This window comes from Schistosoma haematobium, chromosome 1 (assembly GCF_000699445.3).
Source record: "Schistosoma haematobium chromosome 1, whole genome shotgun sequence".
In the NCBI taxonomy this organism is placed as follows: Eukaryota; Metazoa; Platyhelminthes; class Trematoda; order Strigeidida; family Schistosomatidae; genus Schistosoma; species Schistosoma haematobium.
Genome location: NC_067196.1, coordinates 91181845 through 91208399, shown reverse-complemented (window position 1 = coordinate 91208399; position 26555 = coordinate 91181845). Strand labels below are relative to the sequence as shown.

The window sequence follows — 26555 nt, the reverse complement described above, 5'->3', positions numbered from 1 at the left end:
TCGAGGAATTTGATGAAATGAAGTAATATCAGCAACAATTACAAATAAATATGGGAAATAATAAAAGTGAAATAAAATAATAATAATAATATAAGACTATGGCACAGACAATGATCAGACGTGAACTAGTAGATCTATATAGAAACAACCAGACGAAGGAGCTTATCATTTATGGATACAGAAAACAAATTTCTGTTATTGAATATTAATCAAAGCTTCGTTCTACGAAATATTCTTAACTTCCGTCACATTACTCATATTTCCTTATAGAATTAATAATAATTAACATTTTACTTGTATATACGACTATACAGATTGATAATGAATTAGTTGAAAAGTGATCACTTCGTAGCTCAGGTGGATGAGATACACCTGAACTACAAATCTTCTCCATCATCTCAGTGATCAATTCGTTGAATTCGGTGGGGTTTTTTTTTCTATCCGAAAAGTGGATTATTACCTACATTACATTTAACTTGATATTGAAATATTGGCAAAAGAGAGAGAGAAAGAGAAAAAAGATTAAGTATGAATGCCAAAAATGGAAGAGTGAAAATATTAACAATAATAATTATATTACTAAAGGTTCATTATAGTTTAGACTGAATTTAGATAAATTATTCCATACGATCTTATACTAGAGATAGTAAAATATAGATCATTTAGTTAAAGTCTACTATTGTATAATTAAATAATAAAATAACATTTTATTGCTTAAACCAAATAGTGGTATTTTGATGATTGAGTAGGCGTTAAATTTAGTTTTTAATTAATGAATTCAATCCTTCTCCTTCTTTAAATTTTGTGTTTTAAAATAGGTTCATTTATTTTTGTTTATTTCTTACATTTTTTTTTATTATTATCATGGATACTACAACTAATTTTGACTGCGTTTGTTTATATAATTTGGTAATTTTGACCAATTAACAATCGATTGAACACTGAACATGGATCAATGTTGTATATGCCAAATCTTTTGTAGTGCTGATCGAGCTCAATTAACCAAAAAAGCCTTGACATACATGATTTTGGGCACTAGTCAGTGATCAGTCAATTTTATGCATATATCTCAGTCTACAGGAGGTCAGTCGATATTCGAATAGCTAAGTGGTGACGTCTTTGACTATGAGGCTCAGTGTCATCAGATTGAATCCGCCAGGGAGCGCCAGTCTCCCCCCCCCAAAGATTATAGTTACATGATAGCATGAAACCTAGGTCAATCTGGTTTCCTTGTCTACTATCTCCATCAATCGTCTTACTTGAATCGGTTTCCATATATGCTAGATTCCACAATGTTTATGAATGACTGGGATATTTCTGTATTTGGAAGCAAAAATATGAATGTTTATTTGTACAGAATGTTTACATGCAGAACTATGAAAATTTTAGTTAAAATAATGTAGTTCCATGTTCATCTATCTTACGGAAATGTGAATATTCACAGGTTTTCTTGATGTAGAAAACAGTGTGTTGAATATATAATTAAGATTAATCACGAGATTTCTTAAATAACAGGAAAACGTAAACCTTTCCAATACATTATTAGGCAATTTATGTGTATAACAAATAGATTAAAATCCTTCCAATGTGTATAATCACTTAGACATAAACGGAACAAAATCATTTCTACCCATCTAATGTTTTGTAACCGAATTGTAGTAATCACTTTTTTGAATGAAGACAATATTTTGATTGGCGTCGAAAACCCTATTCATGAAAATTATGGCTGGAATACAAAAAACTATGCATATGTCAATTAAATCACAAATCCCTAATCATCTTTATATTGACTTGGATTATTAATAATATTAGATTGCAGCTAGGAGTGGAATCCAGATGGCATGTTTTCTACTATTTGGGACTAGTCGGCTGGATTTTTGTATATCCCATTGTTGATCTTTACACTAGGAGTCGAACACAGTATGTTTTACAATAAACGTCAATGTTTTAAAACTGAATTCGAGTTCCAATATGACCATCAGCATTAGGTTCCAGCTACATTAGGCTGACAAATTACAAATAGTATAGCATACATGTTGTGGATACCATCTTCAATCACAATCTAACTTCACTAAAAGAACTTATGGTTTAATGATCACATCGAGACAATCTGCTCGGGGTGACAAACGTCCACAGAGACTGATCAGTTATAATTCTTAACATTAACCATGAGAAGGAAAAACTGTGAAATAAACATTTTAGAAATAGTAAATAGCAGTGACTCAGTAATCAAGCCATATTAACTCATACCAATATATAAATATACAACTATATACGTTTATAATATCAATTTTTAATCAATAACAGCTCTATCCGTAAAAATAGCGAGAAAAGAAAAATGCAAACGAAAAAATGATTAGTAGAAAACGATGTATATATGTATATTTTGATAGGAGACAAAATGAACGAGTAACAGAATGAAAGAATATAGTAGTTATGTTCTATTTTGACCCAAACTTTTCATTTAATAGACTATCCTTTAGTAAATATACTACTTAACTAACTACAGCTGTTCAGTTGTTTTCTATGACTATAAATATTACAATATTCATATGTATATCAAATGGATATGAGATTTTGCTGTACTTATACTTTTATATATCGGAAGACAAGACAAATGCGTATACAGATATATATATACATAGACATATTCAAAAGGCCAATGGATAAATAGATTTATATTTTTATATGGCAATAAAATGGAATTCTGAAAATTTCCTTTTTTTTCAGTACTTCTTTTTTATGATTAAGAGGACAAGTGTGACATTGCATGTTTGTTGATCACAGTGAAGTTAGCAACAATATATATATATATATATATATATATATATATATATATATATATATATACAGAAAGCAATAAAAAACACACTGAATAAATACATCCATGTAGATAGGTAGGTAGATAAAGAGAGGTAGAAAGGGAATTCGATTATTAAGAGTTAATAGACTATACACTCAATCAATATGTCTTCACCTGACGAAAGACGTATATATATATTATGGGAGTGAATATAAAAGAGGGAAGCATTCGTATACCACCACATGACAGGATTATATTGATTATCGATAAAGTTAGAAGTGATTTTATAAGTAGATTCAAAACAGTACAGATTAGATCTTTGGATCAGTAAATAAGAATTGGGCCGCTTAAAATGACAATGTAAACAGTCGTTGTAGTAGTCAAGGTGTAGTAGTAGTAGTAGCAGGAGGAGGAGGAGGAAGAGGAGGAGGATAGACAGACTAAATTAAAAAATTGTGTCATTAAAATAAAAGTCACTTCGTTTGAATTCGTGACCTTGACTCATGGGAAGGAAACACAAACTAAAAGTCCTATCTCCCTCCCTACCTACCTACCTACTTATCTACATAAGGTAAACAATTAATCATGAATAGATTTTTCTCTCACAAAATTTTGTTTCTATAAATAGAATTTCTTTCAGGCAAAGAAACCAAAAGAAGGAAACAAAAAGACCAAAAAAAACGAGAAATAATCTAGGCCAAAAAATAAATGGAGCAAAAGAATAAATAAATTAATTAATTAAAAATAACACTCGCTAGTTACGTCTTTGAAATGTGTAAAAAATATTCCTTTTATTTCTCTGTCCTATTTTCACTTTTATATAAAAGTCCTTTATAGCAATAACGGTCACTTATCATTGTCATCATTAGGATATTGAAGAACAAATAAAGAGGAATTCAGAAATGTGTACTTTTGTCCATTAAAAACCCTTAAACGATGGTGAATAATGATAGGGATTGTAATGATTTTCTAAATGGTTGACAAGTATCTGTTTGTACAAACTAATCTTCACAAACACTTTCAATCATGCCAATGTATACTTACTTCCTTACGCCTATTATCCCTCGCAAAGGAGCATAGGTCGACCACCAGTACTCTCTATCCAAACCTGTCCTGGGCAATCCTTTCCAGTTCTTCCCAGCTGCTATTCATCATTTTCACATCTGCTTCCATTTTCCGACGTAGTGTGATCTTCGGTCTTCCTCTTTTTCGCTTACCTTCAGGATTTCAAGTTAGCACTTGGGTTTAACTCTTGGTGGGGTCATTGGTACGCACTACTGAAAAACCCCATACTAGAGCTAAACAGCTGTACATAGCTTCCTGGTTTTCAATGCTACCCAAACTGAGATAAACTGGTGGTGCATACAACCTACAAGTGAAACCAATCTCTACAGAACCTCTTTAATTAATATAAAATGTAACAATCTTTGAACCGATGTACATTTATGTTATTTTCTACATTATTCAATTTGATATTTCATCCTCTCAAACATTTTGAATTACAATAAAGCGAAACAGATAACCTCCTTACAAATGAAGTAATATTGGTTCTCATTGAACTGTTTTCAAAATCAAAGCAATAACAATGAAACTTGTTGAATGAAATGAATACATCAATTGATTCCAAGGTTCTTTATTAACCGTATAAGCTAAAAATTACTAATAGAGTAAAAACATTACGAAAACTTAGGTCAATGTAGTTAAGATTGAGGTTCGAAACAGGGCAGATGATCACAATAACAAGAAAATCAAAGAAATCCACGATGTTCAGTATAGTACTTACGATTGATAAGGATTTATACGTAACAGTTCTACCGCCCGAATGCTCATTACTAACTTCATAGCCGCTTACTATAATCTCAATCTACTTCTGCACTTCAACTCGAACAAAAGCGAATAGGCCCAAAACGTGAGTAAGAGCTTTAATCCAAGGTTAATTATGCGAAGAAAATCGGGTGTACTTATGATTTTATGTGACTCTGACCTCCTAAACAATTCTGGCCTTCCAGTGCTTCCAGGTTTTCCATGGTGGTCTAGCTTTAATTGACTCATGAATTCAACTATTAAATTCTGCAAACATTATATATATATAATCAAAACGTAGCACACTATCTTTCGTTTTTATAAATGTTTATTAAAAGCCCCTATTCAATCTTGACTAGATAAAACGTTTTCTCCATGACTCTAGAGACTTTGTAATAAGATGTTCGTGGACTCCCAACAATATATTCAACATAAAGTTAGATAAAGAAGAGGGATGAAGAATGTTAATAGATGACTGGTAGAGATGGGTTTGATTTGTAGGTTGCATTCCCCGAAGGTTGATTTCAGAAGGGGTACCAGTGAAAACTATTGAGAACTGGACAGTCGTTTCTTATTACTATGGGACTCAGAAGTGGTGATTAAATTGTCCTAAGTTGCAATTATACCGCTGTATGAGAGCCCAGTAACTTCAGTGGTAAAGTTTTCGCTCTGATATATGAAGGTAATGGGTTTTTCTCCCGAAGGGGTAGTGGATACATACTTCTGGAGAATTCATACTAGAGTGAAGTAGCTATTCGATGCTTTCTGTTTTTTGGTGGTTCCCTAACTGAAATTTTATATCAGTAAACTAATGAGAAGAAAACGGTGATTGGAAGAAAAGATAGCAAACGGCAAAAGAAAATTAACTTTAAAGAGAAAAGCGATGTTTATTTGACGTTAATTAAATTATTATACACGGAATCTTCAGCATTCAGTCTATTGGTTTAGATGTATTACTGCAGTTTTGTTTCTACCCATAATTTAGTCTCATGAGTTTATATACAGTTAGCAAATAAAGCCAAACAAACAGTGCAATTCATCTTTTTTTCTTCAGCTTAAACATGAACAGTGAATTTTGTTCAGTTAAACATGATCAATTCAAAGACCTCAGACTAATATGAGCTGCAATAACGTCTAAATATCAAATCGCGTTTGACAGGTTATTTCATTTAAAGTTAGTATAGTGACTATCTACTATGGGAACATTTGTTGCTGAATTACTATCCGCTTTCTAAATTATCAGCCTGAAAAGTAGAGAAGTGATAATAGAAGCTTTACTTTAAGGTTAATTTCTATACAGAAAACAAATTTATTCATAGGTTTGTGGGTTGCCTTGACCTTTCAAACGCATCTGAAAATACACGTAATTTTATAGTGACATACGTAATTACCCAATCAAAGTATGATACATAATCCTCTTTTTTTACTAGATGTCTCCAAAGACATGACTACTCGATGTTTATGGAACAAAATGTTTCAACTTTTTTCGGGCTTCTGAAATTAATATCGAGAAATTCGTTGGGACTTTCAGGATATTGTAAAAGGACAACTCTAAACACGAGATTGAACGCAGAACCTTCAGATCTAACGACAAGCATGATATCAAGCATAGATTTGTTAATAAACATGTATTTATACAAACTTTTGAAAATAACAGTAGTTTTTCTAAAAGTACAAGAAATACTGAGAAAAGATTTACAACATTAATGGATTCTTTATTATCAGTGTTCAATCTGAGTTAGGTAGATGTAAAACCTTCGTTTTCATCCTAGATAACATCATAATCAGTTAAACCATATAGCTTAAGGGATATAATACTATTGAAATACATAATTATGTTTTTAGTAAAATGGGAATCGAATTTACCTATTCACCATTATAGATATTTTAACAGAAATACTTAAAAAAAGCCCCTGAATAATTTCTATTTTAAAATGAATTGAATAAGAGAGATTAGTAAAACATAGTTTCAATTTATTGTAATGATAAGAAAATAATTGCTATTTGATAGTTATCTAATCATATATTACTACATATTATTATTGAGTAAATTGGCACTACTGATGAATGACTATAGATGCTTAAGTAAAACGGGTTTTCAATGGTGGTCTAACATCAATCGATTAATAATCTGAATCAGAAAATAATAAAAAACCAATAATGTCCACAACCCTATACTGATAATTACCATGCGATCACTAGTGACTAGCTTCGTGAGGGAATTGTCGGAGTTCTAATGAGAAGCCGTGATCAGTGGAGCTAATCCGTGTCGGGTAGAGACAGGTATCTACCTCAGTACAATGGAAGATGGTTGCACAATTTCATGGATTGGTTGAAGTTAGACATTGACACCGTTGGATGCCAGCTCAGTGGTCCAGTAGGTTAAGAGTTGTATTTTACATCCGATGTATTGAGATGTACTGCATTAAAGGACAGATATGGATAACTTCTGATGTTCGAAATAAAACCTCTAATGAAAAGTGAACTCTTATATACAACACTTACCAATGAAACAAAACAAAAAAAGTTCGAAAATGCTAGATACTATACACTTATTAAACACTGAAAAACGGATGGATGAAAGCACATATTTAGTTCAATTTGAATTTAGTGGTTATATAGGGTTTTTGTAATAACTTTTCACTAGCTAGGGAAATCTAAACAGCGATCCGATAACAAACCCAATCGTTAAGACATTGAGTGATTCAAACTCAAGTACACTTTAGCTCAAGTTGTACTAAATCCCTAATAATTCTTGAATTAGCCCCCAATTATTAAGAAGACCAGAAAAAAATCGACGATGATATAGTGGAAAATATGTGTGAATTTATTGGATTTTTTGATATCCTTGATAATCAGTCATACAGGATAAGAGCTCTAAGGAGCCTGATTCATAGTGATGCAAGCAGTGCGACGATTTAAAATGGTAGCTACCGAAACACTGATCCTATTGACTGATTCGAATAAAAAATAGTGTCAAGTCTCATGACTTATGTCAATATGTTTCTAGATAAATATGAACAGTGATTTGATGGATTTATAAAACTTTAATAATGTTACTATGCATTCAATCTACCTATCAGTAAGTTAATTAATTCCCATAGTTTATGATTAATTTAATAAAACAAACAATAGGTGGTGGAGAAGATTTGTAGCTCAGGTGGATGATTTTGATGGAGTTTTGTTCTCTGAAGTTTGTGCTGATGATTTTGTTCAGTAGAATGATGAAAGCTCCATGACCAAACCATCCAGCTCAAAGAACAAAACTCCATCAAAAACAAACTATAGGTATATCGACGAACATATAAATAATTAAGCTGCTGAAAAAATAATTATTCTAAAACAATATCATCAAGAATTTTTAGAGGTTCAATTTTATTTTAAATGTTCATTGAGAAAGCAAAGATTCACAGCCATTTTCAATCGTTTTAGTGTTGTTACTCACATCTCCTACATTTAATCTGAGCATTAACCACGTAATGATTTCAAGATAATCACTATTAATTACTTGAAGACATAATCAAATATGGCTTAGTAATTTATGCAAACTGTCTATCTGTATAGGTTGTATTTCACAATTTTGATCGAGTTATTCTACTACTTTGACAACAACTAACAGTGAAATCTATCACACAAGTTTCATTCTATTTGTGGTTTGTCAGCTGGATGTATTGGATGAATGATAATGTTGGTTTTCTCTCTCTCTCATCTTCACTACCATTTCAATAATTACTAGAAATAAAATTAAAACATACTTTCACATTTTAATGCCAATAAATCATCAACACGTTTACGGCAAACATTACAAAATTTCCTTTTAAAATGACCAATTTCTGACCAACAATGAGGCACAGGATCCTTTTACCAAAAAAAAAGAAAAGAAAAGAAAAAGACAAACGTATAAAGGTAAAAACGATATTTTAGGAAAAAAAAGTTTTTTTCTTCGACAAGTTCATAAGAAAAGAAAGCTTGAACTGGTGAAAATACTGATAATCATAGGATTCTTTTATTTCTCCTTACTAACTTCATCTTTTATTTCAGATAAAGATACTGTGGTGTGTGCTACTTATATTGACATAAGTAGTATATGATGTTAGTCGTGAACAAAAGGTTTGGCGGCAGAGAAACAAGAGGATCGAACAGTAAAGAATGGAAACAGGATGCAATTTGTATGAAAATGTAAGAACAGTGAAGTCTGAGTCATTTTGAGACCATTGGTGGACATTTTCCAAATTAAGCATTTACTTCATGATTGTTAGACTTTATTAACAAGTCATGTAATTTTGTGTTAAATACATTCGATTGTCTCCACCCGTGTTCTGTTCACTACAATACGTTTATTGGTTATTCAAATTAGGTATATAGATAATCCATATTGTTACAAAAATGTTGACGATGTTTTAGATAGAGGAATTTCTAAAAGTATTTGTGTTCATTACAGATTACTTACTAAGGATAACTTTGTGCACTGAGACTATAATTTATGGACGACCTTCGGCTGACGCTAGACTGACCTTGAGAGTGTTCACCTGATAACCAGGACCAAATGAGGGTTATATACCAGTGTGAGGAATTAGAATTATGATTTACAGTTGATAATTAAGGTTGGGAAATAGATTTCGAGTTTTCATCACGAACTGACATAAGCTATAATGCCAAAACTCTGTTTATTCAAATGGATGAATGAATTTCGCGTCAAAATCCGAGGCCTGTTATCTCATACATGATTGGTTCATCCATAAATTATAGTCTCGCCCTTTTGTGATTACAAGAGTGTAATGACTGATACGGTGTATATTCCGATGAAAATATTGTACACTAAAATATGATCATATTTGATTATGCACTTTACCTTCACCATATAATTCACATTATTAGTATCTTTTCAAATAACAGAGTTATTTTTCCAAATGTAGTTTCCAGATTGTATCAACTTAATCATGGATATAGGTTGTTGTGTATTATGTTACTATATTCACAATATGCATACTTATTATTCTAGCCACTATGTATTTGTAATTTTATAAGATAATCTTAGTGATTTCCAACATATTTTATCAAATATTAATATATGAAATCATAATTTTCTTGATCATTCTAGTTCACATTTATCTTAAGCATTCTAAATTAATTTCGTCTAATTATTGATGTTGAACGAATCTATTTGTTAGAAGTTACTTGATTAGCGATGATTAACAAACTGCCTTAGAAAATTGGTTGGAGCTGAAAGTATAGCGCAGAATGTCAACGGAACGGTTTTAATGAGTAATTGTTAGCAACGAGATCTGAAAGTCTTGGGTATGGTCCCTGGTGGGGATATGGATGAGCGTTGTTAAGGCGTTTCATACTCGATCGGACCATCTGTTTGGTGCGTCCTCGTTTTGAATGATTGTCAAACCAAAGCTTGTTAGTGATGTAAGCTATAAAACTACTTACAAAAAGAAATGAGCAAACGCATTCTTAAGCTTTTGACAATGTTTTTATTATTAAATATAGGATGTAGTATCAGAGTTAGATAGTGTCTAGTAGTGGAATCCAGGATGTTCATTTAATCCCAGATGAGACTCGTCAGACGGATACAACCCGATCAGTGTTGATATTCACACAAAGGATTTCATTTCAAACACTAATGACTTATCCACTGCATTATAAGCACAAACAAATGAGGTTTAGTTGGAAAAATATTAGGACCTAGGTAATTTTGTCAAACAATGTTTTTAAAAGAAAATAAGCATCCTAATTTTGATATAAGTAGTAAAGTGTCAATAGTGAACCGCATAATGAACCGTATAATATGACTAGAGTTTCAACGTTACCATATTCGAATTCTGTTTGAGTATATTGATACACCTAATTTTAGACTTTCTCAATTACCATGCCATTAAACTATAATGCAAAATCTCTTCTCATCTAGTCACAAGGTACACCTAACCCGGCATAATATGAATAAAGTAACATTAGCATCTATATTTTTGTAATACAGTTAACCTTGAAACGAATAACTATTCCTGGTATGTTGATTACATGTTTATTGTGTGTACTAATCAACAAAATTTCCTGATCGATGGTTGGAAACATTAAGAGATAGGGCATTAAATCGGTTATAACACTCCAGATGCATTCGTTCTTAATCTTCTCTTGAATTTTGAGTTCTAAAAATATCTTAAACTTTCAACTCCATGAATTCATTTTATTTTTTTCAAATCAAATTGTTTTAACCTATTTTTTTATACTACCACTGATATTGTTACTGTTTCTGCAACTCTGGGAATTAATGGGACAGTATGGAGATCTGAATCAATGCACATGTACACCAAGTTCTACTTTGCTTACGGTTGACTTATTGCACTGTATTTCAATTAAACCCTTTTGATTATAACATATTATTTTTATTCAAAATTCCTGTCAATATTCTTCAATAATTAGTTTTTTTAAAAGCTAATGAATACATGAACACTATGATCCAAAATGCAACTGATGAGCAAATAACCACAGCAACTAACAGTGGCAGATAACGAAAAAACAACGGATATGTATTCTGATCTAGTAAATCCTCGGTTTCTACTTAGTTTAATTAAAGAGACTAGTTGGTAAAAATAAAGTATTCTTAACCTCTGATAGCTAATTAAAAACCGAGTGTTTTAACAATTAAGTCACTGTTCTAAATTACATTGATGTATTGATAATGGTAACATTATCTATACCAACGAGTTACTAACTGATATGTTTAATATCATACATTCAGCAAAACAAAAAAAAATGAATCTTAAAACCATGAGCCTGTTTATTAAAATCTCTATAATTTCTGCATACAAAAAAAACAGGAAAATTTAGAAAATTAATACAAATAAATGATTACTAACCTTGGTTAAAAATGGTGCAATACAAGTACAAGCTGTCACAACTGCACGCATACACTTTTCATGGGCTAGAAAATTACAAACTGTTCGGGATTTTTTTGGAAAAAGAGGAACAGAGAAAAATAATATTACAGGAATGTGATGAATAATTACGACCACTATCACTACTACTAATACTACTACTACCACTATTATTAATATTAATATTGTATTCCTAAAGATAATAAACATCAAGCGCATTGAGTCGTATACTTTTGATATATTTAATTAACTAACTAACAGAATGTTGTCGACAGTAGGAAAGTTAAAATGATAATATCTGTTATACAATAAGATGATTTAATTAAAGAAAATATTATTTTTATTAGATTAAATCAAGTGTTCATCATATTTCCTTAATTTGAGACGAACTTTGGATAAATAATCAAGTCATTTGAAAGTATGCTTCATCTTAGAAACCTAAGCTCTTCACTATTGAAATGTGAGATAATTAAATCATCTACATATATCAATCATTAAGTATAGGTTAAATAGGATATAATACAGCTTCAATAACAATTGAAATGAGTTATTTTTGGAATCATTAACCGATCTGAGTTAGTAAACCATTCAAAAATTGAAACCACTAGATAATCGCTCCATCTTGTTATGGGAGTACTCAGCAGTCCTCATCCACGACCAAGCGACTGGAGATCAAACCTAGAATCTTCATTCTCACGGAAAAACCCTAATCACTATTGGATCCTGACTAGATCGGTTTGTGATCCCGATAATATTCAACAATCTCTACAACCACCAATACTGGAGTTTTTTACTGGCCAGACAGTGCTTAATAACACTGTCCAGTGATTATCAGTATTTTATGTCAATTGTCAGTATGTCACATAAAATATCAAAATGTCGAAACAATTCAAAAGTGAAAGGATGACAATTTTACTGTATACTCATTGTTGAAGATAAAAGTTGTACTTTAGATTAGAGATGAAAGAAGTTTCATCCTGAATCTAATGTACCCAACTATATATTTGGTACTTCTTAGTTTACCGTGTTGGCCATGAGACTTCTGAATTTGTTACCTGTCCGGGTTGCGGTTGATAAAATTCCCAAACTAGGATGAGACAGTTATCTAGTTGAGTATGACTGTCAATGGTTCTTCAAACTCAACGCTTTTATGACGAAAAGTTTCTCATGATTGAACTAATCTCCATAATCAATAAATGTAAATAAATTTCAAAACATTAGTGACAGTAAAAGATTGAGTTGAATTTCTAAATGACATCCACAGTATGAAAAGGACATTTACATATTAACAACTGGTTACCCTAGCTAGATTAAAATAACTTAGATATCTGATATTCATGTGACCCATTTCGCGTGAAACGTAGGTTTGAAGCAGTTATAAATTCGAGTTGTTTTGATTACTAGAGACATTTCGGTAGATGAAGATTAAGACTGTGAACAGGATCTTCTTCATGACATTATAATCAATAGCTGAGAATTGATCAAACTATTATCAATTCAAGATTTCTGAAGAGTCTAAAAGTTTCAAAATAATCTAATAGTGACATTGAAAAGACAAGTAATCAAAACAAATATTTGTTTTCCTTGATTCATTGTTAATATCGAACTCCATGAAATCATTAAATAAACTCAAAAACTTCGTAATAAACATCTGCTTACATCGGTAATTAGAGAGTAAACTACAGTTGCGGTGTGAAGTAACTAACAATAGTAAACCAAATAAGACTATTGAACTCATTTCATAGTGAAAAAAAAGAATAAACTAGACTAATAAAAAAGATGGAAGCTATCATACAATCGACTGACCTTCACAAACCATTCCAGTTGTTCCTAATATTCCCCATAAAAGATCTGAACAATGATGACATGTAGCAGGTTTATGTAAATTCTTTTTCACAAATGAATGACCTTGAAACCAACCTTTTAAGGTGGAAGTACTTCTATATTATTAGGAAACAATATAGTCGAAAATTTACATTTCATCCATACATAATTATAATAACATTTCAAATTTAATTCTGAATAATAAAAATTATTACAACACAACAACAACAACAAAAAACAAGTAAACATAAAAATTAATGTACTTGGTATTGTTTGCTTTTATTAATGGTAAGTGATTTTGACCAAATACTTATTAGATACGTGAAGAAGATCATTATCTTAAGTTTTTAGTTGAGTATATCTGTGATTTGGAAGAGGTGATATGTTTCTATTGATTACCAGTATACAACGTACAAGAAACGTCGAAAAAATATGATTCAATTAAGAGTACCGTTTTTCTTGAAGTGAAATCTATCAACATCCTCCATACTGTGTTCATAGTCCCACTGTTTATACTGAACACATAGATAGATATCATCGACGTAAAATCTGGTACAGTTGTACGTTGACTCAACTTTCTCATACTTGAAATCGGGAACCACTGTAATTCTCACAACTAAATGTAAGAACGTAGAAAACTTATTGATTCTTCAAAACATATTATCATTAGATCAAAATACTGTTATTTATATATCGATTTTCACACATAATAACAGAACGCTGAATGAAGTTCATCTGAATCGATACAGAAAATAAAATAATCACACTGATTACAAAGATTGCATTTGTCACATTAGACGTAATTCACACTCTCACATGGCCACGCGTATATAGCCTCTGCCAGGGAAGTCCTACTCGTTGCCTTCTCGTGGCACAACTGTTATTTAAGAAAATGAGAGGACGAAAAGCGAATGTCTGGCGCTTTAACCGGACCGGTGAGTCCACCTAGAGGAGTTGGAAAACCCTGATTCCAAACCAATGATGCACATGGGCTCCAGTATCCTGAAGGAACAAATGGCGTATGAACCTATTGTTTGTCACCGGATACTATGGGACTGCATCTCCTTACATTGCTTCACTGCCTTGTGGATCAGATCTTCAGGTCGAAGGCTCCGGGTGTAGCCCCCTAAGAAAACCACCTGCTTCGCTTTAAGCACCCGGGCAGTATCACACATATCAAATGAGATCTGTGTGGCACATATGTATTCGGTGCCTCCTTGTACCAATATCAATGTGTTAAAATAAATAAAAATAAAAAGTAACACATTGTGTTATTGAATAAAAATAAAGAGAATTCTATGCGATGAGAAATTTTTTCTTTTCAATGAAATCATTTACCTCAGCTGGACATTCGTATTTATAGTTGCTTGATAAATGTATAAGTTGATAAAAAAGATAAAAATAATTGCATCATTATGTGAGCTGAGATTTCTTGATTATTATTTTTACTCAATTGTTATCATGACCTTCACGTTTTTTCTTCATTTTTCTTCAGATTTGTCAAGTGAATAGTTATCTTTCACAATTCTAACCCGTAAATTATGTTCATTCTCGTATTCTTCTGTAACCCTCTGATTATTACGCAACCTCTTTTGATATATGAAATCTCAAATTACTTTTCTATTTTTCTATAGATTTATATACTTATCAAACAACTAAAAACCAGCTTCCAGCTGAAGAGGAAATTAGGAAAAGACGATGGAAATGGATAGGACATACATTACGCAAATCATCAAATTGCATCACGAGGTAAGTCCCAACTTGGAATCCTGAAGGTAGGCGAAAAATAGGAAGGCCGAAGAACACACTACTTCAGGAAATATAAGCAGATATGAAAAGGATGAATGACAACTGGGAAGAGCTGGAAAGGATTTCGCAAGACAGGTTTGGATGGCGAGTGCTGGCGTTCGGCCTATGCTCCTCCACGAGGAGTAACAGGCGTAAGTAAGTAAGTATAAATACCCATAGTTCCCTTGATCATCTAGCACTCTTCAACTATAAATACGAATATATGGCTTAAGTAAATGATTTCGTCGTAAAGAAAAATTTCCCGTCGCGCAAAATTCCCTTTATTTTTATTCGTATTTGATTGACTCAAAAAATGATCCGAAATAATATCACTTTTATCTTGTCATATCAAATAAGTTTAAAGACTATCCGTCCGTTTTGATCATATATTGAAATTCATTGATAAAAAAAGATTAGTTTATACTGAGAGAGTTTCTATGTGGCTGGTGCAATTAAACATTCATCTTTTTGGTAAATAGCCGAGTTTCTTTTTACTTCACTGCTTTCTGAATGATTCTCTATTCAAAAAAGGTTAACTCTTGATGAATGACATATACATCCATTCAGTAGATCGAATACTAAAAAACGAAGCTAATAAATACTCAAATCAGAGAGCAGTTTTGAGAAGATTGTGGTAATTTAATAATTGAATTCATGAGTCAGTTGAAGCTAGACCATCATGGAAAACCTGAAAGTACTAGACGGCCGTTTCATCTTAGTGTGGAACTCCTAATTAGCGCTCATCCACGATCTCGTCTCGTGAGATTCGAACCCAGGACATATCAGTCTCGCTGGCGAACACTTAACCTCTAGACCACTGAGCCGGCATCCAACGGTGTCAATGCCTAACTTCAACCAATCCAAGAAGTTACGCCATCATTACTATCTCACAACAGACCCGGTTGAACTCCACTGATCACTGCTTCTCACTAGAACTCCAGAAAACAACTCTTAGAGACAGTCATCAGTGAGTAGATGATGATAACAATCAGAGAGGTTTTGTGGAGATTATAATAATTTAATAATTGAACGGTGGATGGTGGCGCGATTTCACCGATTGGTTGAAGTTAAACATTAACACTGTTGAATGCCAGCTCAGTAGTCTAAATACTCAAATCTCGATAGATTTGATGTGGTTTGATGGAAAAGATTACATTAATATTACATATCATTAAATTTAATGATCATAACACTAAAGGTAGATAATACTAATGATTAGTGACAGTTATTATTTTTATTGATTTCTAATCATTTATTTTTATGGTAAAATCTTTTCTCTTCCTGTGTTGTTTATCATAAGTACAGGTTCTCTAAACTATATGAATAAAAGATAAATAAATTACTCTGAGATCTACTTTATTTTGAGTATCTCTTAATAGAAGTAAAATAAAATAATCTTCACCATTTAACATACTATTAAGATAAAATTAATCCCAATTATTAAGTTGCTATTTTTGTAAATATTCTCTTTATGCCCAGATTATTGTACATACAATTCAAATAGAATTAAGTAGGTGAATTTTTTTTTATTAAGAAATATAATAAAACAAATTATTGTAATTCATTAGTGAATTGACAATATTCAAGATTTGATGATGCTTTGTAATTTCAAATGCCCTGGTACGGCCGAGAGTGGAGAGAGTCAACTCTCTGTCTCTCCAAAACGTTCTCACATGACCACGTGCATACAACCACTGCCAGGGAGGTCCTACTCATTGCCTTCTCATCGCACGGGTGATGGAGGAGCTCTAGAAACAGGTGGAAACTTTCACGCATCTGGTCAGCATCATTGACGAACGAGGAGGATCTGGTTGGAAAAGTCAGAATTTTCAATACGGACGTCAAGACAGTCCTACTGTACAGAGCTGAATCTTGGAGAACTACTACGACCATCATCAAAAATGTATAGTTATTTATCAATATTTGTCTACACAAGATACTCAGTGTCCGTTGACCAGATACCATCAACAACAGCCCAATATGGGAGGGAACAAACCAGCTTCCATCTGAAGAGGAAATTAGAAAAAGTCGGGTTAGGTGAGGGGTGGGACATGCATTGTGGAAACCACCAAAGTGCATCACGAGGTGAGATCTGACTCGGAATTTCGAGGGAAAACGGAAGAAAGGAAGACTAAAGAAAAAATTGCTCCGGGAATCGGAGGCAGACACCAAAAGGATGAATAGTAACTGAAATGGACTGCCTAGGATACGAGGGGTAACAGGAGTAAGAAAGTAAGTTATATAATGTTATTGAATTATTTTAATTACTTTCCGACTCAAGTCCAACTAAAAATCTTTAACCATGTCATAAGTTTTAGATAAATTACGTGGTGTAATCAGGAGTTTCTCATAAACGATAAGACTGTTTTTACGATTGAAAGTAAAAATTTAACAAGTTTACGAAACCAAAGTTGATGAAGATGTAGTGTTTGGCGATGAAACATTTCCAACCAGTAATCTGAGCTCAGTAAAGAATATTCAGCTATCGTTTTTGTCGATCAAAATGTTTTAGAAAAGTAATTTAATCTGTAATATGTGGCTAAAACTAACAGTAAACACCTTCACGTAATTGATTATTGCGCTCAGTTTAATTCGCAACACTCATGATTCAAACCAAGTTTAGCTTACTTAAGTGAATATAATGGCAAAACAATACAAAACGGGGCTGAAAATTAGTCGTCAAATAACTTTAAATTTAAAACATTATTAAAAATGAAGAATAAAATCAAGCTTACTTATAACTTGATGTTTGTTTAACATCCTCTTCCGAAGCTGATCCGCTTGATGCTACTAAATCTGCTTCAGTCTCTGATGTAAAACTATCCATTGTGATATAGTTTCATTGTGTAATTCACAAGCGCAGCAAGCATAATACTTGGTTGGAAATATAATAACCAATGATGAACAGTATTCCTTGTTATTATCAAAATGAAAGGTAGTATTTTTGTCGATTTCAAAACAATGATTACTATAATCCAAGCTTACAGTGCTATTAGCCTCAAATTTGGATCGAGATAATGTTACATTTAAAAGGCTGATTAGAACATGTCATAATATTGGGTTTGATTGAAGCATATCTGGTTTATAAAAAATATCTGTGAAATAAATAAATTACAAGCCTATTATAAAACAAGTTGCTAAAAAAGCGTGTAAGAAAATAACATCTGAAGCAGGATATACATAAATGATATCTAGAGTCAATCATTTGATGAATCAAGCCCCACACGTCAATATATTCTCAAAGCCTCACTAAATGATAGTCTGTTCATGTTTTAAAACTTATCCTATACACAACATTCGACTACTCGGTGGTTGTAGTACTTAAAAGCTCTATGTTGGAGAAACGTCTAGTCAAGTGCACTTAATTTAGAGATATCTTTATCATCTACAATTCCCAAGTAAGACAGAATAAGCTATCGATAAATGCAGTCATCTTAGAATTTCTTGCTTCCACAGCATACTAATTTTAAGACTGATAAGTAGTAAAACTGGCTGTTAGTCACATTCGTGTATGCGAGCTATTTTATGAGATAAAAAGTTGAACTGAACATGTGGTCGAAAATGGCAGATAGTGTGTAGTGAAGTGATCAGAATATAAATTACTCAATATCAACATTTGTTTATGTTCAAAGATCCGGAACAAAGTAATGTCTGATCATGACAGCCGTTACTAGGCTTGGCCACATGTTTTCAAATGTGTTGCGTTTTAGATGTTTTAAAATCTTTGTAATTCTTATCAATCACAGTTCAACCATTACCCCAGATATTTATTTAAAGCAAATTCTGTACTAAAATTTGAATATTTCGTGATATTCACTACAAATAAAAGGTAACTGATGGATCACCTTATAAGTTTATAATTGTTCAGTAGCACTTTACAGTTTAGGAAGGTAGTTATTCAGAAATAACTAGTTCGAGTTTCTGTAAAGGTTCAAAAAACAGATTAAATCTTAAACAACATGATAGTTACTCAATAACTCATCAATATAATGACTTCATAATAACTTTTTTTCAATTTTAAACTTAAATATCTCCTAAAAGAGAATAATTGATACTAGTTACATCTTAGCACGACCATTTTTGAATGAAAAAATATAGATCATCCTATTTCAGTGACTAATCAATTTATCAATTATGATCATGATCAATGAACCTTCATATCAGGAGACTTCTGTGAATGATACTGTCTGAAATAAGATCAAATTAGAAAAGGTAAAATCACATAAGTAAACAATTCATTCTTCGCGATCTTTGGGTAAGGAACACATTACGTGATAAACTACGACTTTGGTAGTTTCATGCTTAAAACCTAAAAAAATGATTCTGAGTGTCACAAGGATAGTATCAACTATCAGCGATTTTCAGCCAAAGGAATTTGATTTTTAATACATCAAAATATAATCTACTTACATAAAATGAGCTTCAATTCCTCACTTTCATATTGTCATTCGCTTAATTCAGTAGTAAGTGAAATACGTCGCAGTGTTCATGTTATAGAAGTTTGAAGTAATTTGGACAGACGATTTCAGAAAATTAAACTGACTATGAAGATAAGAAGAATGCAACTCATGAAAGCATCTACAAGTATATCGAGACGATAAACGTTTTGACTGATAATAATTCAATCCAAATTTTAGCTTGCCCAGCTGCTATAAGTTTGTTCTTGGAAATAAAAGTTTTTATCATTTTTTTCCAGTCGATTCAACTTGCAAAGCTAAGCTTATTTCTACTCACCAGTACAGAACAACAAAATTATAACCACTATATGGTAGTACTCTATTACCGCCCATGAATTAACATCTTTACCCTTACATACAAATTATCAGAATATGAAAACATTATTGTTAGATGTCAGAGAAGAATAAGTTTAATCACATTACTAAACAGACTAAAAACCGTTAAAAACTGATGAGGTTTAAGTTTTATGAGGAACCATGTTTACAAATATTAACTTTGAACTTCAAACACAGCTGTGCACAAAATGCTGTTTATGTGTTTATTGAAATCCCATTATCAGGAAATCAGTGCGTAAGAAGTAGCTAATCTGGCATTCTAAAGTCAGAGTTTTGGAAATATGAGTCACTCTTAAACTAGGTACAAAGTAACCGATCGCTGTGAGTTATGAATCAGAAGATATATATCAAATATTTTTAGCAAACTAGCAAATGCATTTTAAATGTATGTGTTTATCAACTCAACTACTAGGAATAAGACATATCCATTATTAATAGAGTTAATGTCACATAAAAATATCATCAGTGCAGTACTGTTGGTAAAACTGTTTTTAGTACTTCAACTATACACTTTGATGTGTTATAATGTTATTTATCAGTTTTTTAAAGATTTTTTGCATTTTGTTTCATGCCTTATGTTACCAGAATTTTCTTATTTACAGTAAACTTTGAAATGATACACATACATGGATCACTGTTATATCTGGAATTTTTTGAACCTACGTATTTGTTTTCCAAGTTTTTCGGATACTCAAAGCTATATATTTAGTGCATATTAATACTGGTGTTATACACATAGAACGCATAACGGTGGCCAAGGCCAAAATCAGTAGCAACAGCTCATTTGAATCATTTATCCATGTACATCTAAATGTCGATTTTAGTTTTAATCACTACCTTTCGGTCTCTGATCTTATTCTTTTTGGGCCATGCATTTCCATATATGTCTCTCTGTTTTTTCTTAGTCTATCAGCCAGCTAGTATCTACCCTATGTGCTTATCTTAGATGATATATATTTGAACCGGTCCCTACGTTGTCTATGATTGACTAGTTAGGTGAAAATAAAACCATTTATAATTTATCCCTGGAATATAAAAATATATTCTGATGACATAACCCAAGTGGTTTATAATAAAAAAGATATATCTGTGTTTTTTCAGTGGATAAGAAAGTTGGTTTTTCGAAGTTTTATGACTCAGTGTTAGTGACAAACTGGGCTCATTTACGGTAAATAGCATCAAAAATCAGTATATCTCCCAAACAGATATAATGTCAATATCGTGAGGATTAAATAATTTACAAGTTGTGAGGGACTATAGTTTTAGATATTGGAGGGTGTAATACCGTGTTTGGACGGCAATCTAATGTGACGATTTTCGCTACCATGGTACATGACAGAACTTGTAGGGTAGTTGAGGGTAATCTCAGTCTCTGTGAGTACATCGCTGTTACCTTGATTGAAAGCAGCCTCGTTTATCTGGCTTTTGCCTTTTTGATACCTCAACCTTGTTAGTTTCAACAGACAACTAGATAAAGGTACATGGCTAAGAGCATACGCCTTTTCTTAGTACCCCATTATTAACATGAGTAAATATCATATTCGTTCATCTATCCATGCAACCAGGCGCATTGATTCATTAAGACGACGACTACGTTTTTTTATCTCAAAAATCTCTAAGGCAAAAACATATAATCCAAGACATATAGCATAAGCGTTGTTAGGTTCGGTTATATCAAACATATTAATATAACCACAAAAGGAAATTTCCTTTTGTGGGTAGTGGAGCCTTTAGTAATGTGATATGTTTCCGGCATGAAACTCTTTAATATCATCGTTTTAAGTAATAAACGACAATTTTAACTGCTTTTATATCAGTTTTCATTCCTTTTAACACTAGTCGTATGCGGACATTCTCCAATTGCTAACGAAAATCGATCATTCATTCCCTATAACTCACGATAAACTACATGAATTGTCCGCCAACTTAGTAAACACCGGTACTTCACCTTACATTTTCAAGAATGTCATAATTTTCCCAAAGATTTCATATTAAGAGAACAGGAACTGGTCAATAGAACATTTATCTTTACTCTTGGACCGATGCTAGTTTACAAATACATGAGGTAAGAACTAACAAAACTGACAAAAGTGGCACTTTCTTAACTTTATTATTAGTTGCAGAGGTGATTTTGTGAAGGAAAAAGCTCGTTTAGGAAATAATGCCAAGTTGTATGGTTAACAGTTCGTCTTTTAAGAATACTACCAAATAATTCCGTGAAACCAATTATATTAGCGATAAGGAATCTTCGTTAAGCAAAAGTATTCATTGTCTTGCTGGTGCGATGATTTAATTTAAAATTTTCAGGAGATAAAATGTTTTCAAATATACAATAACGATTACCGATTAAGTTTCAAAGTGGCTTTAAATCCACCGCCATCTGTCATGAATCCAACACTTGATTAAAGTTATCATTTAAAACTGTCAACGTAGTTCACGATCATACTTTTCTTTGTCGACGTTGAGCGTCAGAAATTAGGTTATAATGTATTCTGTATGAGCACACTGCGTAAATAACATAGCCTTTTGGAAAAATAAGTACCACAACTTCTACAGTCTATCCAGTCTTCAGTCTTCATTAGTTAAGATATGAGGTCAGTCGACCTACATCGATTCTCGCAGCCTGTAGTACTGAGAAGATCTAATCTCACTTCATATGCATCAATAAGTGTTAATATTACGTGTTCTTGTAGAGAATTCCACAATTTACTATTCCGTAGTAGTGCTTGAAGTCACTAACTTCTAGTCTGAGCCATGTTGGTAGATGCAGACTACTTGGTTGGGGTCTGCGTGACTATCGTAACCAATGGTTGGAGGCCCTGGGTGACATGGCTCAGAATCGATCACAATGGCGTCGGTGTATACACTCTCTATCTATGAGATTAAAATCGTTTCAAATCTTTCTTCGAACTAATTTTTTCTCCCTGTACTATATCCTTGTAAGCAATCTTTCTTTTATATATTACCACCATTGAATTAACTACTTTGCGAATTCGGTGTTCATCTTGTCGTGTTAATGAGGTATGGCAACTTGGACCGATGCATATATGTGGCTGGTCCTACGTTGTAGCTGACTGACTGACTGACCGTAGTAGAAACGGCGATCCAAACGTAAACGATTTGATCACGGTTATTAAACTTTCGTTGAATTTCCTTTTGGATGATCACTTTTAAATGAGAAGAAAATATGAGACATACTAATATTAAAATTATCGTTCGACATACCGTAGGTCGGTATTAAATCACCGCGTAACTTTCGACAAGGTAACAGAAATAATTTGAGGCATCTGTCTTCTTAAGATAGGCCAGTGAGACTTTTCACCATTTTGGCCCATCAATGTCAAACTCCTTCCAATGTATCTGCTTCACACCTAGAGCAAGGATTTGCTGCATAGACCCCACGTTCCGAATGCGGCCTCCAAAATGTTCAGTCTAATACCTTAAACACTTCTTCATCCAAATAATTATATGACCTCAAGACCTTTGGAAGCGCAAGAATTACAGTTGCTCGTGGTTCTAAGATTGTTAATTACTATGACTCAAAGATCTTTACAGTACATTAATTTAGGTAACACAACCCCACATATTATGTAGTGATATGAATCGTCCCATTTATTTATTTGGATCACCACACTCGTTAGAGTTAATTATCAATAGCCACCTATCCGTCTAACTAGTGAATTCAGGTCATCCTATAGAACATGCCACAGGTATGTGGAGTTTGACAACGCTTAACCCGGTAACACCTTTTACTATGAATCAAACCTACCAAGTGAAACCAAAATTCAGAAGCGAGGAAGTTCGAAGATATATTTGATAGACTATCAATAAATAGAGGATTGACTGATCTAGATTGGCTAGCGATTGCAGCTGATGTTGAGCACGACGTTCCCACTCGTGATTCGGTGCGCCCTGCATCAAAACTAATATGGTCAGCATCCAATGATGAAGAGTTACAGAGCTATTTATTATGGGAGTTTATTTACCGCCACACTATATTATCATGCTATATGACATTATTTATGGTTTCCAAATCTTTATATAATGTGCAAAGGGTAGAACAGGAGACTTTACTAATGCTGCAGCCTTTAATGTAGTAATTTACTCAGTTAGGTTGACGTCATAAGACAGATTGGTCATAGAAGCAGAGGGCATATTTTCCTACGTTAGATTATTAATGTTAATATCACTTCAATGTTCAGTATTAAGGTTGCCGAGCTTTATGGAGGTTGCGTTGCGACAAGTAGATGGTGGTCGAGTAAAGTCCAGGGATATTTATTGTGGCTAATTCATAACTAGTAAGTTAAAGGCATCAATCTAAGACATCGCTACCACGCTCGTTTCAAAAAGGGTAGTGATTTTGTACTTGTTGTGATTATACTTGCTTTGGGTACTTATTGCACCCAAAAGCATTCTTGGTCTACTTTAACTAAAAGTACTTTGGTTAAAGTTTGAAATTTTTTACTAAATTTTGTCCTGGGTACCTTTTTTACTCCTTGACTAACACTTGTGTTCACATTGTGATCAATTTGTATTTTGAAACTTTTTAAATCGAATTATAATGGTTGGTAAGACTCATAAATGTGGGTAACCAAATTGTTTGCTCCCCGTTGATGAGGGAATGCAGTGTGACGATTGTAAAAAATGGTACCACAAAATGTGTACACGCGTAAGTCCGACGGCATGCAAAAGATGCTCGAAGCCTAACTCGCATTGGCTTTGTATGTTCTGCCCGTACGGATAAAAAGGAGGCTATGGATCTACTGGCTTCGGCCTGCAAGAAAAACGATGGCGGAAGCACTGATAACAACAGTGACTGTGAAGAATGTGTCAGTGTAGTAAGTGCTGCTACTGGACCCGTTAAACACCTGACTGTGGTTGACGGGAACGTGAAATCTCCGTTAATATTAACGAGGAATGATATCGACATCGGCAGTCATACACCTTTAGTCGAAATAGAAGATCTGGATAAAACTGTCACCGTTCCACATAGTCCAGGTGTGCCTGTCCTGAGTGGTGACAAGTGGACTTCAGTGAGGAGAAAAAGAAATGGGAAGAAAAAGGCTGTGGGCAATATATGTCCGTGAGGATCTCAGCCTAGCTGATCGTATTAAGAGACGAGCTGCAGTAGCGGAAATAAATGAGCGTCGCCGAAACGGGGAACGAAACCTCGTTCCTAAGGGCTATCAAATTGTAAAAGTTCGGAGCGAAACGATCTCCAAGGCACTTTGGGTGACAAGGGAAAGCTCTCCACAGACTTAAAGATATGCTACACAAATGCTCACAGCCTACTAAATAAAATGGCGGAGCTCAAGTCAGTGACAGATAAAGAAAAACCGGACGTTATCGCTGTCTCGGAAACTTGGTTAACGTCAGAAGTATAAGATAGTGAAATACAATTGATTGGTTTCATAACCAGTAAAGCTGATAGATTAAACCGAAGGGGAGGCGGGGTTATTCTTTACACGAAAAGTACCCTAACCATAAGATTAGCTGAGACTGTAGTGGCATTGAACAATAACCGCACAATCCACAATGCTGAACACGAGACTACTCAGAAAATAGATATTCAGTATTTAACGCGGATAAATACCTAACAATGGAGAAGGCGCGAACAATGAATTGAATGGACTGGAGTTGATCGGATGGCATGGCTCGGCCATGCAGGCGTGGTCTCTGCTGAATGTTACCTTATATCTTCTATTCATATTAAATATATTGTTCTTTCTCTAGCCTAACCTTGTTCTACATCATGTATTGGTAATTGATACGATACAGTGAGTTGGTGTAGTCGATGGTGTGACTTCCACGTAAGATCTTATAGATTAGGCAGTTATATCATGACAAATCTACAAATTTAGGATTAGGTCTATTATTAGAGCAGTACTAATATCATAGTAGACCATAGTTCTACATTGGTGAGCCCAACTAAAGAAACACAACCTATTATTGTTAATCCTTATTTCCACCTTAACCTTCTCAATCGGATTTTATTTTTGTAAACCCACTATTCTAATAGTCCTTTGATTAATGGTCACATATATTATCGTAATGTTATATTTATTAGTTCACATAACTTACTAGCTCAACCGATAATAAAAGTTGATCATCTATATCAACTAATTAGCTTTGATGGTTCGTTAACAAGCTTTAATAGCATTTACATGCTTCAGCAACATAGACTTGCTTAAAAATCAAGCTCTAGAAAATATGACCTGTAAATAGCGTAAGTATACATTGACTAACAATGCAATCAAGGACTAAATAGTTATCTGGATCTAATTATCAGTGTTCCTTCACCTAACACCTCATCCTGTTTTAAACTATGCACTATCCTGTAATATCTTTTCTTCTGACCACTGCCTGCCTAATTTCATATTTTCGAGTTCCATTGCCAAACAACAAGGATGACACTTCTCCAAAAACTTACGGTGAGTTTCATCTATAGGTTTTCTGCAATCATAAGGTCATTTTAGATGGCTCGTTCAATAACAAACACACAATTAACTGAATTCATTCGATTGTTCTAATCCGAGCGAGTGGCAGAAACGTCAACACCATCAAGCACCCCGGAATTAATTGCCATACTGCATGTTTTACTCTGGATACTTTTGGATCATTACTACTCCTTACGAATGGCGTTATATGTCGTCCACTGAATAA

At 33.2% G+C, this 26555-nt stretch overlaps 1 protein-coding gene across 2 annotated transcripts in view; it reads right to left on the bottom strand.

The window, feature by feature from the left end:
• The window catches only part of MS3_00002455 (uncharacterized protein), a 55261-nt gene extending 32978 nt beyond the window's left edge, over positions 1-22283 (bottom strand). The window contains exons 1-6 of one of the 2 annotated variants that reach the window (XM_051210057.1): positions 22236-22283; positions 19510-19641; positions 17835-18194; positions 13294-13427; positions 11470-11549; positions 8362-8464 (exon numbers count right to left, since the gene is read on the bottom strand). In XM_051210057.1, the coding sequence (XP_051075546.1) occupies positions 8362-8464; positions 11470-11549; positions 13294-13427; positions 17835-17926 (409 nt within the window). In that variant the 5' untranslated portion in view covers positions 17927-18194; positions 19510-19641; positions 22236-22283. The remainder of the gene's footprint in view (positions 1-8361; positions 8465-11469; positions 11550-13293; positions 13428-17834; positions 18195-19509; positions 19642-22235) is intronic. The other variant, XM_051210058.1, reaches the window with a different exon arrangement.
• Between the last annotated feature and the right edge of the window lie 4272 nt (positions 22284-26555).